The following is a 19637-nucleotide window of genomic DNA, read 5'->3' as shown; positions in this document are numbered from 1 at the left end:
GGCGGTAAACACCAGCAAGGGGCAGTTGGGCTGAATGTTTTGTCTGCTGTACATTCAATGTAAATTCTGTTTTCTGTTCAGGCAGCAGATACTCTGCAGTGCGACAGAAGCGACGGATTTATGACATCACCAACGTCCTGGAGGGAATCGGGCTCATTGAGAAGAAATCGAAAAACAGCATTCAGTGGAAGTGAGTGCGTCTGTAAAACCGAGCGGCGGGGCACGCGTTTCACCGCAGAGCATTCCACGTCTCCCTCTTCCCTCCCCAAACCTTTTGCTCTCCTTCTCACCTGCGCCCCTCTGCCCTCGGGGACCCTCCTCCCCCCCCCCCCCCCCCCCCCCCCCCCCCCCCCCCCCCCAAAAACCGGGCCCTTCTCTTTCCACCACCCCCTCAGCCGTCTGGGGGGGCTTCTCCACTCCTTTCTCTTTCTGCCCTCGGGGGTTACTAGTTCCATCACCATCAAAACGTCGCCGTTTCTTCTGTGCCAATGGCTGGGAACAGTTGTTGGGTCTGGGGCAATTAATGGAAAGGCAAGATAATCACCCGCACTGATCTCTGAATGCCATCCTGTTCTCTGGGGAGCCGGGGGGGGGGGGGGGGGGCATGGCCAAGGGAGGAGCATGGCGAGGGGAGCAGGGGGGCACGGCGAGGGGGGTGGGAGTGGAGTGACGGGGTGGGGCACTGGAAGTGACAACGGGTAGTGGGGGCGGGGGGAGGCACAGCGAGGGGAGTGGGGGCACATCGGTGGGGGCGGGGGGCATGGCGAGGGGGTGGAAGCGGAGGGGGGGCACTGTGAGGGGAGTGGGAGCGGGGGGCACGGCAGGGGAGCAGGGGCGGGGGAGTGGGAACAGCAGGGGGCACGGCGGGGGAGTGGAACGACGGGGGCACGGCGAGAGGAGTGGGAGGGGAACGGCGGGGGGCATGCCGAGGGGAGTGGAACGGCAGGGGGCATGGCGAGGGGGGTGGAAGCGGAGGGGGGCACGGGGAGGGGAGTGGCAGCGGGGGGGCACAGCGGGGCGAGGAGAGTGGGAACGAGGGGAGCGGGGGGCGAGGTGAGTGGGAGGGGGGGGCACTGCGAGGGGAGTGGGAACGGGGGCCGGGGAGTGGAAGCGGGGGTAACCCCGAGGGGAGTGGAGAGGGGGGGGCGAGGTGAGTGGGAGCGGGGGGGGCACTGCGAGGGGAGTGGGAACGGGGCCGGGGAGTGGAAGCGGGGTAACGGCGAGGGGAGTGGGAACGGGGGGGGCGAGGGGCGTGGAAGCGGGGGCCACTGCGAGGGGAGTGGGAACGGGGGGGCGAGGGGTGTGGAAGCGGGGGGACACAGCGAGAGGATTGGGAACGGGGGCGAGGGGAGTGGAAGCGGGGGGTAACGGCGAGGGGAGTGGAACGGGGGGGCGAGGGGAGTGGAAGCGGGGTATCGGGGAGTGGGAATGGCGAGGGGAGTGGAAGCGGGGGGCACTGCGAGGGGAGTGGGAGCAGGGGCCAGGGGAGAGGAAGCGGGGCACTCTGGGGGGGGGAAATCCGAGAGGACTGGGAGCAGAGGGGAGACAGCGAGGGGAGTGAAGCAGGGGGGTACGGCGAGGGAAGTGGGGGGGGGCGAAGGGAGTTGATAGCGGGGCACGCCGAGGGGAGTGTGTGCGGGGGGGTAATGCGAGGGGACTGGAGCAGGGGGGGCACTGCAGGGGAGTGGAAGGGCGAGGGGCGTGGAAGCGGGGGCACGCGCGGAGAGTGGGGGAGCGAGTGGATTGGAAGCGGGCGTCACGGCGAGGAGAGTGGGGGGGGGGGTGGAGCGGGGTTGGCGGGGGGGGGACACTGCGAGGGGAGTGGGTGCGGGGGGGGCACTGCAGGGGAGTGGGAGGGGGAGGGGAGTGGAAGCGGGGGTCACGGAGTGGGTGCAGGGTGGGGGGCACTGCGAGGGGAATGCAAGCGGGGGCACTCCGAGGGGGCGAGTGGATTGGAAGCAGGGTTCACGGGAGTGGGGGGGGGGGGAGGGGAGTGGAAGCGGGGGTCACGGAGTGGGTGCAGGGTGGGGGGGCACTGCGAGGGGAATGCAAGCGAGGGCACTGCGAGAGGGGCGAGTGGATTGGAAGCAGGGTTCACGGCGAGGGGAGTGGGGCGGGGGGGGTGGCGGTGGGGGGCACTGCAAGGGGAGTGGGTGCGGGGGGGCACTGCAGGGGGGTGGAATGGTGAGGGGAGTGGAAGTGGGGGTCACGGTGAGGGGAGTGGGGGTGAGGGGAGTGGAAGCCGGGGTCACTGGGAGTGGGAGCGGGGAGGGCACTGCGAGGGAAGTGCAAGCAAGGGCACTCCGAGGGGCGAGTGGATTGGAAGCAGGGTTCACGGCGAGGGGAGTTGGGGGGGGGGGAGTGGAAGCGGGGGTCGCGGGGGGGGACACTGCGAGGGGAGTGGGTGCGGGGGGGGCACTGCAGGGGAGTGGGAATGGCGAGGGGAGTGGAAGTGGGGGGTCACGGCGAGGGAGTGGGGGTGAGGGAGTGGAAGCGGGGGTCACGGGGAGTGGGAGCGGGGGGGGGCACTGCGAGGGAAGTGCAAGCGAGGGCACTCCGAGAGGGCGAGTGGATTGGAAGCAGGGGCCGAGGGGAGTGGGGGGGCGAGGGGAGTGGATGCCGGGGGGGCAATGCGAGGGGTCTGGGAGCAGGGGAGGCACGGCGAGACAGCGGAAGCGGGGCGCACTGCCAGGGGAGTGGGAACGGCGAGGGGAGTGGGAGCGGTGTCACGGGGAGTGTGGGGCGAGGGGAGTGGTAGCGGGGGGGCATGGCGATGGGAGTTCAAGCGGGGGGGCACGGCAAGGGGAGTGGAAGCGGGGGGGGGCACGGCGAGGGGAGTACAAGCGGGGGGGCACAGCGAGGGATGTGGAAGCGGGGGGAGTGGAAGCGATGGGCACGGCGAGGGGAGTGGAAGCGAGGGGGTCACTGCGAGAGGAATGGAAGCGGGGGGCACTGCGAGGGGCGTGGAAGCGGGGGGGCACTGCGAGGGGACTGGAAGCGGGGGGGGCACGGCGAGAGGAATGGAAGCGGGGGGGCACTGCGAGGGGAGTGGAAGCGGGGGGCACGGCGAGGGCAGTGAAAGCGGGGGGGCACGGCGAGGGGAGTGGAAGCGGGGGGGCACGGCGAGAGGAATGGAAGCGGGGGTGCGCTGCGATGGGAGTGGAAGCGGGGGGGCACTGCGAGGGGCGTAGAAGCGGGGGGGCACTGCGAGGGGAGTGGAAAACGGGGTGGCACTGCAATGGGAGTGGAAACGGGGGGCACGGCGAGGGGAGTACAAGCAGGGGGGCCACGGCAAGGGGCGTGGAAGCGGGGGGGCACTGCGATGGGAGTGGAAGCGGGGGGGACACGGCGAGGGGAGTGGAAGCGGGGGTGGGGCACTGCGATGGGAGTGGAAGCGGGGGGGCACTGCGAGGGGCGGGGGGCGAGGTGAGTGGAAGCTGGGGCACGGCGAGGGGAGTGGAAGCGGGGCGTGCACTGCGTGGGGAGTGGAAGCGGGGGGGCACGGCGAGGGGAGTACAAGCAGGGGGGCACGGGGAGTGGAAGTGGGGGTGCACGGCGAGGGGAGTGGAAGCGGGGGGGCACTGCGCGGGAGTGAAAGCGGGGGGCACTGCGAGGGGAGTGGAAGCGGGGGGCACTGCGAGGGGAGTGAAAGCGGGGGGGCACTGCGAGGGGAGTGAAGCGGGGGGCACTGCGAGGGGAGTGAAAGCGGGGGGGGCACTGCGAGGGGAGAGGCAACGGGGTGGCACGGCGAGGGGAGAGGAAAGCGGGGGGCACTGCGAGGGGAGTGAAAGCGGGGGGGCACTGCGAGGGGAGTGGAAGCTGGGGGGCACGGCGAGGGGAGAGGAAGCGGGGGCACGGTGAGGGAGAGGAAGCGGGGGCACGGTGCGGGGAGAGGAAGCGGGGGGGCACTGCGAGGGTAGTGGAAGCGGGGGGGCACTGCGATGGGAGTGGAAGCGGGGGGCACTGCGAGGGAGTGGAAGCGGGGGGCACGGCAAGGTGAGTGGAAGCTGGGGGCAACGGCTGAGGGGAGTGGAAGCGGGCGGTGCACTGCGTGGGGAGTGGAAGCGGGGGGCACGGCGAGGGGAGTACAAGCAGGGGGTCACGGCGAGGGGAGTGGAAGCGGGGGGGGCACTGCGATGGGAGTGGAAGCGGGGGGACACGGCGAGGGGAGTGGAAGCGGGGGGGCACTGCGAGGGGAGTGAAAGCGGGGGGCACTGCGAGGGAGTGGAGGCGAGGGGGCACTGCGAGGGGAGTGGAAGCGGGGGCGAGGGGAGTGGAAGCTGGGGGCACGGCGAGGGGAGTACAAGCAGGGGGTCACGGCGAGGGGAGTGAAAGCGGGGGGGCACGGCGAGGGGAGTGGAAGCGGTGGGGGCACGGCGAGAGGAATGGAAGCGGGGTGCGCTGCGATGGGAGTGGAAGCGGGGGGGGCACTGCGAGGGGCGTAGAAGCGGGGGGGCACTGCGAGGGAGTGGAAACGGGGTGGCACTGCAATGGGAGTGGAAACGGGGGGCACGGCGAGGGGAGTACAAGCAGGGGGCCACGGCAAGGGGCGTGGAAGCGGGGGGGGCACTGCGATGGAGTGGAAGCGGGGGGGACACGGCGAGGGAGTGAAGCGGGGGGGCACTGCGATGGGAGTGGAAGCGGGGGGGCACTGCGAGGGGCGGGGGGCGAGGTGAGTGGAAGCTGGGGCACGGCGAGGGGAGTGGAAGCGGGGCGTGCACTGCGTGGGAGTGGAAGCGGGGGGGCACGGCGAGGGGAGTACAAGCAGGGGGGCACGGCGAGGGGAGTGGAAGTGGGGTGCACGGCGAGGGGAGTGGAAGCGGGGGGCACTGCGCGGGGAGTGAAAGCGGGGGGCACTGCGAGGGAGTGGAAGCGGGGGGCACTGCGAGGTGAGTGAAAGCGGGGGGGCACTGCGAGGGGAGTGGAAGCGGGGGGCACTGCGAGGGGAGGTGAAAGCGGGGGGCACTGCGAGGGGAGAGGCAACGGGGTGGCACGGCGAGGGGAGAGGAAGCGGGGCGGGACTGCGAGGGGAGTGAAAGCGGGGGGGCACTGCGAGGGGAGTGAAGCGGGGGGCGAGGGGAGTGGAAGCTGGGGGGCACGGCGAGGGGAGAGGAAGCGGGGGCACGGTGAGGGGAGAGGAAGCGGGGGCACGGTGCGGGGAGAGGAAGCGGGGGGGCACTGCGAGGGGAGTGGAGCGGGGGGCACGGCAAGGTGAGTGGAAGCTGGGGGCACGGCGAGGGGAGTGGAAGCGGGCGTGCACTGCGTGGGGAGTGGAAGCGGGGGGCACGGCGAGGGAGTACAAGCAGGGGGTCACGGCGAGGGGAGTGGAAGCGGGGGGGCACTGCGATGGGAGTGGAAGCGGGGGGACACGGCGAGGGGAGTGGAAGGTGGAAGCGGGGGGCACTGCGAGGGGAGTGAAAGCGGGGGGGCACTGCGAGGGGAGTGGAGGCGAGGGGGCACTGCGAGGGGAGTGGAAGCTGGGGGCGAGGGGAGTGAAGCTGGAGGGCACGGCGAGGGGAGTACAAGCAGGGGGTCACGGCGAGGGGAGTGAAAGCGGGGGGGCACTGCGAGGGGAGTGGAAGCGGGGGGCGAGGGGAGTGGGGAGTGGAAGCTGGTGGGCACGGCGAGGGGAGAGGAAGCCGGGGCACGGTGCGGGAGACGAAGCGGGGGGGGCACTGCGAGGGTAGTGGAAGCGGGGGGGCACGGCAGGGGAGCACGGCGAGGGAGTGGAACCCGGGGGGGGTGGCAGTGAGGGGAGTGGAAGCGGGGGGCACGGCGTGGGGAGTGGAAGCGGGGGGGCACGGCGAGGGGAGTGGAAGCGGGGGGGTGCACGGCGAGGGGAGTGAAGGGGGGGCACAGCGAGGGAAGTGGAAGCAGGGGGGCACAGCGAGGCGAGTGGAAATGGGGTGGCACTGCAATGGGAGTGGAAACGGGGGGGGGCACGATGAGGGGAGTACAAGCGGGGGGAGTGGAAGTGGGGGTGCACGGCGAGGGGAGTGGAAGCTGGGGGGCACGGAGGGAGTGGAAGCGGGGGGGGGGCACGGTGAGGGAGAGGAAACGTGGTGGCACGGCGAGGGGAGAGGAAAAGCGGGGCACGGGGAGTGGAAGCGGGGGGGCGCGGAGGGGGCACTGCTGAGGGAGTGGAAGCGGGGGGGCACAGCGAGGGGTGTGGAACCAGGGGGGCACGGCGAGGGGTGTGAAGCGGGGGGGCACAGCGAGGGGTGTGGAAGCGGGGGGGGCACGACGAGGGGTGTGGAAGCGAGGGAGTGAAGCAGGGGGGGCGAGGGAGTGAAGCAGGGGGGGCACAGCGAGGGGTGTGGAAGCGGGGTGGCACAGCGAGGGGTGTGGAAGCAGGGGGCACGGCGAGGGGTGTGGAAGCGGGGGGGGCACGGCGAGGGTGTGGAAGCGAGGAGTGAAGCAGGGGGGGCACGGCGAGGGGTGTGGAAGCGGGGGGGCACAGCGAGGGGTGTGGAAGCAGGGGGAGCACGGCGAGGGGTGTGGAAGCGAGGGGAGTGGAAGCAGGGGGGGCACGGCGAGGGGTGTGGAAGCAGGGGGGCACGGCGAGGGGAAGCGGGGGGCACGGCGAGGGGAGAGGAAGCGGGGGGCATGGCGAGGGGAGAGGAAGCGGGGGGCACTGCGAGGCGAGTGGAAGCGGGGGGCACGGCGATGGGAGGAAGCGGGGGCGCATGGCGAGGGATGTGGAAGCGGGGGGCACTGCGAGGGAGTGGAAGCGGGGGGTGAGGGGAGTGGAAGCAGTGGGGCACGGCGAGGGGAGTGGAAGTGGGGGGCACGGGGAGTGGAAGCGGGGGCACTGCGAGGGGAGTGGAAGCGGGGGGGGCACGGCGAGGGGAGTGGAAGCAGGAGGGCACGGGGAGAGGAAGCGGGGGCACGGCGAGGGAGAGAAGCGGGGGCACTGCGAGGGGAGTGGAAGCGGGGCACTGCGAGGGGAGTGGAAGCGGGGGCACTGCGAGGGGAGTGGAGCGGGGGCACTGCGAGGGGAGTGGAAGCGGGGGGGCACAGCGAGGGGAGTGGAAGCAGGGGGGCACGGGGAGAGGAAGCGGGGGGCACGGCGAGGGAGAGGAAGCGGGGGGCACGGCGATGGGAGGATGCGGGGGGCACAGCGAGGGAGTGAAGCAGGGGGGGCACGGGGAGAGGAAGCGGGGGCACGGCGAGGGGAGTGGAAGCGGGGGGGGCACTGCGAGGGGGGGCACGGGGAGTGGAAGCAGGGGGCAAGGGGAGAGGAAGCGGGGGGCCACGGCGAGAGGAGTGGAAGCGGGGGGGGGGGCACGGCGAGGGGAGTGGAAGCAGGGGGGGCATTGGGGAGAGGAAGCGGGGGCATGGCGAGGGGAGAGGAAGCGGGGGGGGGCACTGCGAGGGGAGTGGAAACGGGGGGGCACGGCGAGGGGAGAGAGGTGGGTGGCACTGCGAGGAAGTGGAGGGCGGGCACAGCGACGGGAGAGGAAGCGGGGGGGGGGCACGGCGAGGGAGAGGAAGCGGGGGGCACAACGAGGGGAGAGGAGCGGGGGCACTGCGAGGGGAGTGGAAGCGGGGGTGCGAGGGGAGTGGGAGCGGGGGGGCACGGCGAGGGGAGAGGAAGCGGGGGGGCATGGCGAGGGGAGTGGAAGCGGGGGGCACGGCGAGGGGAGAGGAGGCGGGGGGCACTATGAGGGGAGTGAAGCGGGGGGCACGACGAGGGGAAGGAAGGGGGGCACTGCGAGGGGAGTGGAGGGGAGTGGGAACGGGGGGGCACGGCGAGGGGAGAGGAAGCGGGGGGGCACGGCGAGGGGAGTGGAAGCGGGGGGGGGCACGGCGAGGGGAGTGGAAGCGGGGGGGGGCACGGCGAGGGGAGTGGAAGCGGGGGGGCAACGGCGAGGGGAGTGGAAGCGGGGGGGGCACGGCGAGGGGAGTGAAGCGGGGGGGCGAGGAGAGGGAGTGGAAGCGGGGGGCACGGCGAGGGGAGTGGAAGCGGGGGGCACGGCGAGGGGAGTGGAAGCGGGGTGCATTGCGATGGGAGGACGAGCGGGGGGGCTGAGGGGACTGGAAGCGGGGGGACATGTAGTGGCGGATGGTGGGCAGTGGCGTGGGTGCAACGAGTGCAGTGGGGTGGTGCAGTGAAGACAGTGGCTGATATTAGTGTAGGCCAGTGATGGGCAATCTAGGCTGGTGAGTGGGCTGCAAGAGTGGTCCTCCTTCATCTCAGTGAGCCGCAAGATTGAATTCAGACTTGTTCACTCACCGTGACCCCATGAATATGATTAAATACAGTTAATACATGCCAAATAGTACATAATGAGTTACAGAAAATGCTTCATCATTTATATATTATTAGAGAACTGTCATCAACTTCAAATTGTAAAAACAAAATAAATATTTACACTTTGAATAGAGGGAGCACCCAGCTCGCACAGTCAATGTTGTGACCATTCAGCATGCCCCGCACTTTACTTGCCCTCGTTTTACATCCCTGTCAGGAAAAAAAACTACACGGACGGAAATCCAAGGAAATGTGGCAACTCTGCGCGTGGGCAGCGGGCATCACAATGGCTCTTGGGCCACACTCAGAACCCAGATTGCCCGCCACTGGTGTCGGTCCTGTTTACAGCAGTGCATGTGTAGACTTTGTTCTAGTGTAAAATAAACAATGAGTTAACATCTTGCAGTTTAAAAGCTGTGCTGAGATTAGTGGGATGGGGTGGGAAATGCGTTGGGATTGAGCTGTGATTGTCGAGATTTGCTGCGATGATTGCTCTGTTGTTCGATCTATCCGGCTTACCCCTTGGCCTGGTGCCTCTGCTGCCAGGTTCGAGCATGTAAGTGGGTCTTCCCAGGACGGTGATTCCACATTCATCCCTGACCTCCAACTCTGCCACCCACGTGGGTGTGGGTTCTGAGACCACCCCCATCTCCTCTTCCCTGTGACATCCCCGCAATTGGCTAGTTTCCTCACCAAGCCGGAATTTCAGGCTTTCCGAGCACCGCTTCCTGCCAGCATCCGAATCTTCAGAATAATTTACCAGCTCAGTGTGGATTTCCTCAGGGATTAGCTGTGAAATGTTGTGTTTTATGGGACAGCATCGCCTCCCCTCCCTTTGATTCTCAGCCTTGCTGCTCCCTGGGGTGTCTTGCTGAATTTGGAGTCGGAACGTGATTCCTTTCCCCCCACCCCGGGCCGGCGCTGTGCTTTAACGCGCAGCTCCGTTGGTTGCCGACCGGGAAGCAGGGGGAGGTTGCCCCCACCAGCAGCTGGCTGACTCCTCTAGCTGTTCAGGCAGTGAGAGGTGCGCTCGACTCACAACTTTCTTTAGTTCTGACGATGTGGAGGTGACAACATTCACTCCAATTCAGAAATCTATTTATTTTCCACAAGTAATGAAGTAGTGGTGGTGGTGGTGGGAGGGGGGGGACCCTGTCAAAGATGACCATCCATTTTGTCTTGCTGGCCCTCCACCATTTTAATTGCCAATTTGGCACTAAACAGGATCTGAAAATAGGGGGGGATAATCCCGTGACCGGAGCAGGAGAAGGCCATTGTACCCCTGAGGCTGTCGTACCATTCCGTGAGATCGTGGCCGATCTGTGGGCTAACTCCATAAAACCAGCTTTGCCCCCTTTTTTTAAAAAGTTGCCCTTTCGTGGGATGTAGGGTCCCTGGCCAGGCCAGAATTTGTTACCCATCCCTAATTACCCTTGAATTGAATGGCTTGGTCAACCTTTCAAAGGGCAGTTACGAGGCAACCACATTGCCGTGGGTCTGGAGTCACGTGTAGGCCAGACCAGGTAAGGATGGCAGATTTCCTTCTCTAAAGGACATTAGTGAACCAGGTGGGCTTCTACGTCAATCGATGATAGTTTCACAGTCGCCATAACTGATGACTAGCTTTATAATTCCAGATTTTTTTTAAATTGAATTTAAATTTCTATGAGAGCTGCTGGGGTGGGATTTGAACCCGTGTCCCCTGATCTTGGGTCTCTGGATTACTAGTCCAGAGGAATTACTGTTATGCCACCATCTTCCCCCAAAATATTTGATATTTTAGATGAATAACAATCTGTCAATCTCAAATTAACGATCGAACATCAATTATGATTTGCTGAAGAGAATTTCAAACTTCGACCTCCGAAATTCACTCCTAACGGGTCCGCTTCTAATATTTTACACCATGTCCCATAGTCGTAGACTCGCCAACCAGTGGAAATAATTTCTCTCCATTTATCGTTTGTGAAAAGTTCAATCAAACCACACCTTAGCTTGTTAATATCCGGGAAATACCAAGCACTAATCCCACCTCATACCTTCCTCTTTCTGTCCAGTTAGTGTTCGGCTTGATGTAGGCTGCACCTCCCTCAATCAATCACTCTGTCCTAGTGTATGACGTGATTGTTGAATGAACCGTTTCTCACTCTTTCCCGCTCAAAATGGCGGAATTTATTTAATATTCTGCCCAGTTTATTTCTCCTCCAAAGGAAAGTGACTATCCATTAGCCCGAGGGAGCAGTGGCCAACTCTGCCTTTGGAGGTATTGACGGTGGCGGAGGGGGTGTTTTAGTGAGCGGTGCGGTGGGGGGTGTTCATAGAATCTCTACGGTGCAGAAGGGGGCCACTCGGCTCACCGAATCTGCACAAACCCTCTGAGAGAGCACTGTAACCAGGCCTAATCCCCCCCCCACCCTATCTCTGTAACCTCATAACCCCACCTAACCTTTGGACACGAAGGAACAATTTATCGTGGCCAATCCACCTAACCTGCACATCTTTGGACTGTGGGAGGAAACTGGAGCATTCAGAGGAAATCCACGCAAACATAGGGTACAAACTTAGCACGGACAGTCTCCCAAGATTGGAATTAAACCCGGTCCCTGGCACTGTGAGGCAGCAGTGCTGACCACCGTGCTGCCCTAGTTAATGGGTCAGTGAGGGGGGGGGGGGTCACTCTCCCTAATCTCTATTGGCCCATTCTAAGATGGTGTTTGTGTTGGCTGCACCAAGACTACATGCCCAATCTTCCCTCTGTCCCCATCACTCCAGAGGGTGCTGCCACCTTAGCCCTGGTCACTGCACTCCACCGGTGCCATTAGATGGTTGCAGGCTGACTATTCGCCCTCAGCGGACATCACCACCGAGTTGGATTCTGCCCGGTCCTAACGCTGACATGCCTGAGTTCTGGTGATTGACGAGATGCCCCGATAGTGGCTAACTCTTGCCAGGTCGAAATGCTGTGGCTCTGCCAATGGTGCCATCTCCCATTAAGCCAAGCAGAGAGGGGGTCCTCCATTGGTCCGTGTGTGCGAGCGAGCGAGCTCCGGTCTCTTTGCAGCCTTGCACGGGGAGTAATTCACACCATTTTTTCTCTTGTCTTTGTTTTTGGGTGACAGAGGAGTGGGGCCGGGATGCAACACGCGGGAGATTGCTGACAAGCTGATTGACCTAAAGGCGGAGATTGAGGATCTGGACCGGCGGGAGCAGGAGCTGGACCAGCAGAGAGTCTGGGTACAACAGAGCATTCAGAACGTGACAGACGATATTGAAAACAGCAGATATCCTTTGGCACTGCCTTCCTTCTCCCAGTCCACCTTTGCTTTTTGTTTTAACCCGGAAGCACCGATCATGTTGAACTCCAGTGTCCCATTCAGGCAGCAGAGTCACTCACTGACTGAGAGCCTGAAAGGTTTATTGGTTATGTCTAGTTTAGTTGTATGGGCAGATTCCGTCAGCTCATAGAGTTTACCTAGCTGGACTATTGCCACTGAGTGTTCACACAGCCCCCTCACTCCCCCGTCTGTCGCTCCCCCCCCCACCCCATGTCCGTGGCGGCGCCCCCCCCCCCATCATGCTTCACTGACCAGACGGGAATGAGCTCTTGGCGTTGCCTCTCCTTAACTGTTCTTCACGTTAGCGTATGTGACGCACGAGGATATGTGTCGATGTTTTAAAGGTGAGAAATCCTTGTCCAGGTCCCAAGGGGAGTAGTTCCCACGATCTGATTTCGGGGGTGGGGATTAGGTTAATCCTGGGAGACAGGGAGGGAACTGGGTAATAACCAGATACAAGGTTTGGGAGAGGATGAATGGGGGGGCGGGTACATGACTGATCAAATGGTGACAGATTGCAGTGTCGCCAGTAAGTCAGACACTCCCCACCCTGTCCCCAACTGCCCAGAGGGCTGCCTTTCTGTATTGTGATGTGAGGAGCTGGGGACTATGGTGCCCGCAGTTTATATCTGCAGCTTCACACTTCACAGGGATGCCATAGTTGTGTCCCCTCAACACTGGGTCCTCCTGATGTTCAACACCGTGTCAGCTGATTGATCCTTGTACCTTTCTCTCTCTCTCTCTCCCTCTCTTTTTCTTTCAATAATAACTTCCTTTTCTCTATCTCAGTATTGTCTTTGTCCTTGTCTGCAGGTGATACGTTGTTAGCAATCCAGGCACCCTCAGGCACCCAGTTGGAGGTCCCCATTCCAGAAGGGGTGAGTAATTCACTTAATATATTTTCACAACCCTCCTCTTTTCCCCACTGCCCGGCCACCGCTGTCGCCCCCCTCCCCACTCTGCCCGGCCACCGCTGTCGCCCCCACTCTGCCTGGCCAGGGAGCAGGCTATTTTAAATTCGGTATTACATAATGAAGGAGGATTGATAAATAGTCTTCTCATTAAGGATCCTCTTGAAAGGAGTGATCACAGCATGCTAGAATTTCAAATTCAGATTAAGCGAGAGAAGACAGTGCCATCCTAGAGTTTTAGTGTTGGGCAGAGGTAATTATACAGGCCTGAGGAAAGAGTTGGCCCAAGTAGACTGGGCACAGATAATTAAGGATAGGACAGTTGAGGAACAATGGCAGATATTCAGGGATATATTAAATACCTCTCAATTAAAGTATATTCCTGAGCGGAAGCGGAATGGTAAAAGGGTGAAAATGTTCCATGGCTAAACAAGGAAATCAATATAAAGGCTAAAACTAGGCATACCACACTGCAAGAGGATTGGGGGAACTTCCAGGTTCAGCAAAACACTACCTAAAATCAAATCAAAAGAACTAAGATGAACTATGAAAGGAAACTAGCAGAAAACATAAACACTGATGCCAAAAGCTTCTAAGTATATAAAGAAGAAGAGAGTAGCTAAAGTAAATGTTGGCCCCTTGGGGGAAGATTCTGGTGAGGTAATAATGGGGAACACCGAGATGGCGGAGGCTCTGAATCAATATTTTGCCTCTGTCTTCACAGTGGAGCGTAATTGAAATTTTCCAAAAGCTACAGTTAATGCAGAGGAACGTGGTGCAATAGCCATCACGAGGGAGACGGTATTGAATAAACGGATAGGATCAAAGACAGCTAAATCTCCGGGACCTGATGGCCTATTAAGGGAGTTAGCAGTGAAGATAGTGGATGCATGATTTTGATACTTCAGAATTCCCTGGATTCTGGAAGGGCCCCGGTGGATTGGAAACATGCTAATGTGACGCCCCTGTTCAAAAAAGGAGAGGGGCAAAAAGTAGGAAACTACAGACCAGTTAGCTTGTGCTGGGGACATTGCCGGAACCAATCATTAAGGAGGAGATTACTGAACATTTGGAAAGACAAAGCTCAATCCACCATTGTCAGCATGGTTTTACGTAACCAGCAAGGGGGATAATGGGGAACCTGTGGATGTGGTATATCTAGACTTCCAGAAGGAGTTTGATAAGGTGCCTCATAAAAGGCTGATGCAGAAGGTGAGATCGCAGGGGATTGGGGGTAGGAGTACCAGATTGGATTGGGGATTAGCTGACTGGCAGAAAGCAGAGGGTCGGGATAAATCGGTCTTTCTCTGGCAGGCGAATTGTAGCGGGGTGCCACAGGGGAAAGTCCTCCGACCTCAACTGTTTACAATTTTTATAAATGATCTGCAAGTAGGGACAGAGAGTAATATAGTATAATCTGAATTGATACTAAAGTAGGTGGGAAAGCAGACAGTGAATAGGAGTTAAAGACAGATGTAGTTAGGCTACGAAATTGGGCCAAAATTAGATAAGTGTGAGGTTACCCATTTTGGCTGAAAAAATAGAAAGGCAAATTATTATCGAAATGAAAAGCAGATTCCAGATGTGTCTGAGCAGAGGGATCTGGGTGTCTTTGTCCATGAATTGCAGGAAGTCGGTATGCAGGCACAGCATGTAATTAAAAAGGCAAATGGGGGCAGCACGGTGGCGAAGTGAATAGCACTGCGGCCTCACGGCGTCTGGGTCACTGTCCGTGCGGAGTTTGCACATTCTCCCCGCGTTTGCGTGGGTTTCGTCCCCACAACCCAAAGATGTGCAGGGTAGGTGGATTGGCCACGCTAAATTGCCCCTTAAAAATGGAAAAAATGAATTGGGTACTCTAAATTTTTTTTTTTAAAGGCAAATAGAATGTTCGCGTTTATTGCAAAAGGACTGGAGTTCAAAAGTAAAGAAGCATTGTTGAAATTGTATAGGGTGTTGGTGAGACCACATCTGGAGTATTGTATCCAATTTAGGGTCTCCTTATTTGAGGAAAGATGTGGGGGTATTGGAAGCAGTTCAGAGGAGGTTCACCGAATTGCTTCCAGGGATGAAAGGATTGATGTACGAGGAGAGATTAAACAGTTTGGGCTTAAACTCGCTGGAATTTAGAAGGATGAGACCCCCTCATCAAGGTGTGTAAAATACTAAATGGGATTGATAAAGTAAATGTTGACCAAATGTTCCCCTTTATGGGGGAATCTGGAACAAGAGGTCACAGAAAGAGGTTGAGAGGCAGTAGATTTAGAACTGCGATGAGGAGGAACTACTTGCAGAGGGTGGTGAATGTAAAACTCGCTGCCCCATAGTAGGATGGAGTCTGAGTCATTAAATGGTTTCAAGAAGGGGGTAGATATATTTCTGATATTTAACAAAAAAAGGTTAAAGGGATTTGGGGAACAGGTGAGGAGGTGGATTTGAGACCTAGAAGAGATCAGCCATGATTTGATTGAGTGGCAGGGCAGAGCCGAAGGCCTGAATTGTCTACTTCTGCTCCTAATTCCTATGTTCCCCTGCCACTGCTCCCCCACCCCACTGTGGATGAAGTCCTACTTCCGCGCTCTCTCTTTTCCTGGCTCTTTGCTCAGATACTCTTTTGTGTTATAGGGTCTGAATGGACAGAAGAAATATCAGATTCACCTGAAAAGCACAACCGGTCCCATCAACGTTTTACTGGTAAACAAGGACACGTCATCCTCCTCCCCAGTGGTGGTGCCTGTGCCCCCACCTGAAGATCTGATCCAGTGCCCACCCGCATTGCCCACTACCCCACAGCGGCCGGTGTTGGCGAGTCACCCGGAGGCTGAACCAACGTTACCTGCCCGGTGTGCCTCTCCATCCACTGCCTCACAGACACCTCCGCCCCAGCCCAGAGCCGCAACACCCACAGGTGAGCGCTGCCCACTGCTCAACGGTGAACTTTCAACTTCAGGGTCAGAGATCAAACGACTGACAGGGAATCATGTGAGCTGTCTCCGTTTGTGTGTCGCAAATGTACGTTCCCATTTAGTGCACGTTTTAAAAGTTATTCTGAATGGAAGAAAAGGAGCGTCTCGCTGGTGAACAGCCGTAAAATATGGTGGATGCTGGAAATCTGAAGGAGGAACAGACAAACGCAGCGGGTCTGGCAGCTCTTCAAACTGAGTTAATGTTTCTGATCACTGATCTGATCAATGATTTTTCGTCGGAGGCTCTGATCAAACTGGCTGTTTGTCCTGGACGGTGCCGAGCTTCCCGAGTGTTGTTGGAGCAGCGCTCCTACTGCCGCACTCCAGATTGTGCCTTGTGGATGGCGGGCTGGCTTTGGGGGAGTCAGGAGGCGGGTGACGCTCCTGAAGAAGAGTCAGAAGGACTCGAAACGTCAACCCTGTTTCCCTCTCCACAGATGCTGCTGCCAGACCTGCTGAGTTCAGCCAGCATTTTCTTGTTTTTATTTCAGATTTCCAGCACCCACAGCATTTTACTTTTACCCTAGCTTCTGACCTACTTTTAATAATTCTGCCTCGGAACCTCTTCTGTCTCACGAGTGACCTTAAATTTTGTGCACTCTGTTTTCATTGGGCGGCACGGTGGCACAGTGCTTAGCACCGCTGCTTCACAGCGCCAGGGACCCACGTTCCATTCCGACGTGCTTGCCTCTGTGTGGAGTTTGCAGGTTCTCCCCGTGGGTTACCTCCGGTTTCTTCCCACAGTCCAAAGATGTGCAGGTTAGATGGGATTGCTGAGATAGGGTGGGGGACGTGGGCCTTGCAGACCTGATGGGCCAATTGGCCTACTTCTGGACTGTAGGGATTCTGTGGACTCCTAAGAGCATAAATAGGAGCAGCAGAAGGCCCCAGATCATGCTCTGCCATTTAACAAGATCGTGCTGATCCGATCTTGGCTTGAACTCCACGTTCCTGCCTGCCCCGGCAGCCATTGACTCCCGCCGAGTTCAAGAAATCTGGCTTGGATATATTCAATGACCCAGCCTCCTGGGCTAGAGAATTCTAAAAACCTTCTTGAGAAGAAATTCCTTCTCAACTCTTAATGGGAGCCCCGCCTTATTTTCCAACTGTGCTCCCCAATTCAAGGTTCCTCCACAAGCAGAAACATCCTCTCAGCAATCTACCCTGTCAAGCCCCCTCAATGTTTGTTTCATTGAGATCACATCTCATTCTTCTGGACTCCAGTGACCCCAATCTGCTCAATCTCTCCTCATAAAACAACCTCTTCAACCCAGGAATCTGCTCCTAATGCCGGTATATCCTTATGTTGGGTGACCAACATTGTACACAGTACTCCAGGTACCATATTGCCAATGCCCTGTGCAGTTGTTGCAAGACTTCCCTGCTTTGGTATTCCATCCCCTTTGCAATAAAGACCAACATTCCATTTGCCTCCCTAATTAGCCGTGTATCTGCATGTTAACCTTGTGTGATTCATGCACAAGGACATTCTGCACTGCAGCGTTCTGCAGTCTCTCCATTTCAATCATATTTTGCTTTCCTATTCTTCCTGCCAAAGTGGACACCCTCCTGTTTCCCCACACTTCACCAACCTATAACCCTTTGCAAACTCCTTGTATCCTCACAAATTGCTTCCCTCTTGCTTCACTACCTCTTGTCATATAATTCGAAAATTAGCTACAATAAACTCTTATCGAGTATTGATTGAAAATTGTTGATGTCTCTGGAGCCACGTGGCACCCCATTAGTTACAATCTGCCGAGCTGAAAATGACCCATTCACCCTGACTCCTGTTAGTTAGCCAATCCTCTATCCATGCTATTGTATCATGCCCAATACCATGAGTTCTTAACCTTGTGTTGTAACCTTTTTGTGGCACCTAATGAAATGTCTTTCAATCCAAATAGACAACATCTACCGGTTCCCCTTTATCCACCTTGCTGGTTACATCCTTAAAGAAAACTAGTAAATCTGTCAAACACCATTCCCCTTTCACAAAACCATGTTAACTATGCCTGATTGTATTATAATTTTCTAAATTCTTGGTACTGCTTCCTTAATAGATCCTCGCGGTTTCCCAATGACTGATGTTAGGCTAACTGGCCTTTATGTTCCTGTTTTCTGTCTAGCTCCTTTCTTGAATTGAAATTTTTTGTTTGTGGACCTCTGATCGGCTGGGACCTTCCCAGAGTCTAATATTTGGAAGGTCACAACAAATGCAGCCACTTCTCAGACCCGAGGGTGCAGTTCATCAGCGTCCAGGGCACTTGTCAGCCTCTACTCCCATTCGTTTTCTCTCGTGATACTCATTGTTGAAAGTTTTTTTTTCTTTCATGGGATGTATGTGTCGCAGGCAAAAGCCAGTATTTGTTGCCCATCCCTAATTATCCTGAACAGAGTGGCAGCTAAGGGTTGACCACATTTCTGTGGGTCTGGAGTCGCCTGTCAGCCAGACCGGGTAAGGACAACAGATTTCCTTTCCTAAAGAACATTAGTGAACCAGATGGGTTTTTATGACGATCGACAATGGTTTCATAGTCATCACTAGACTTTTAATTCCAGATTTTTATTGAATTCAAATACCCCATCTGCCGTGGTGGGATTCGAACCAGAGCATTACTCTGGGCCTCTGAATAGCCCAGTGACAATACCACTACGTCACCACACCCTGCCCCCCTAAGTTCTTCCTTCCCTTTTGCAGGATCCTTTACTACAAGATCTTTAATTAGTCCTGTTTTATTACACGCTACCAGGTCTGAAATAATCTGTTCACTGCTTGGTTCCAGAATGTGTTCTAAGAAACAGTTTCAGCTACACTTTGTGAACTCACTCTCAAGGCTACCTCTTAAATTTCATTCATCCAATCTATAAAATTAAAATCTTCCACTGTTATTGCAATCCCATTCTTACAAGTCTGCTATTCTTGGGATGCTCTTTGTGTCATCTGTTGTGAAGACAGATGCAAAATAATTGGTTCAAATCCTCTGCCGTTTCCTTGTTTCCCGTTATGAATTCCCCAGTCATATCCCCTTGGGGCCAAAACTCACTTCAGCTGCTCTCTTCCTTTTTCTATACTTGTAAAAGTTCTTGCTGTCTGTTTTTATTTTCTTGCTACTTTACTCTCTTATTCTAATTTCTCCCTCTTTATATTTTACTTAGTCATTCTTTGCCGGTTTTTAAAATTCCGCAATCGTCTGGCCCGCCAATCTTCTCTGCATTGTACATCTTTTCTTTCGATTTGGCACTATCCTTAACTTCCACATTTAGATATGGGTGGTGCAACCCTCCTTGTAGAGAAAAACCCTCTTTTTTTCTTTCTCAATGGAATATATATATTTTGAGAGTTTAAAATATCTCCTTCAATGTCTGTCTCACTCTCACTCTCTCACTCGCTCTTTCTCTCTCACACACACACACACTCACACTCACTCTCTCTCTCTCTCTCTCTCTCTCTACTGTCTTACCCTTTTAGCCTATTTTCCCCAGTCCACTTGGCCAGCCCTGTCTTCATACCTTTACAATTGCGTTAACTTTACAACACTAGTTTCAGACCCAAGTTTCTCACCCTTGATGTGAAATTCCATTATTCCATGATCACCCTTGCCTGCAGGATCCTTGACTACAAGATCTTTAATTAGTCCTGTTTTATTACATGCTACCAGGTCTGAAATAATCTGTTCACTGCTTGGTTCCAGAATGTGTTCTAAGAAACAGTTTCAGCTACACTTTGTGAACTCACTCTCAAGGCTACCTCTTAAATTTCATTCATCCAATCTATAAGATTAAAATCTTCCACGATTATTGCAATCCCAAACTTACAAGTCCCCATTATTTCTTCTCTACTCTGTTCTACGGTGTGGCTACTGTCAGGGAGCCTATAAACCACTCCCACCAGTGACCCTACAAGGTACTGGGGAGCCCACATCTGGACTACTGAGCAGTTTCGGACCCTTTATTTAAGGAAATATTATTTCATTGGAGGCGGTTCAGACAAGGTTCACTTGGATGATCCTCAGGATGGACGGATTGTCCTAATGAACAAAGGTTAAATAGATTGGGACTCTACTCATTGCCATTTTGAAGAATGAGAGGTGATTTCATTGAAAGGAGCTTGACAGGGTAATGCTGAGAGGGTGTTTCCCCTCATGGGACAGTCTAGGACCAGAGGGCA

At 57.3% G+C, this 19637-nt stretch overlaps 1 protein-coding gene across 1 annotated transcript in view; it reads left to right on the top strand.

The window, feature by feature from the left end:
* Nucleotides 1-19637, top strand: part of e2f4 (E2F transcription factor 4) — a 40476-nt gene that overhangs the window by 9209 nt on the left and 11630 nt on the right. The window contains 6 exon segments of the mRNA XM_072518569.1: nt 82-91; nt 94-190; nt 11374-11535; nt 11890-11933; nt 12403-12467; nt 15126-15408. Of these exon segments, the coding sequence (XP_072374670.1) occupies nt 82-91; nt 94-190; nt 11374-11535; nt 11890-11933; nt 12403-12467; nt 15126-15408 (661 nt within the window).

The sequence above is a fragment of the Scyliorhinus torazame genome, chromosome 10 (assembly GCF_047496885.1).
Source record: "Scyliorhinus torazame isolate Kashiwa2021f chromosome 10, sScyTor2.1, whole genome shotgun sequence".
NCBI lineage: Eukaryota > Metazoa > Chordata > Chondrichthyes > Carcharhiniformes > Scyliorhinidae > Scyliorhinus > Scyliorhinus torazame.
The sequence above is the reverse complement of the archived record's forward strand: the minus strand, read 5'-3'. Positions and strand labels throughout refer to the sequence as shown.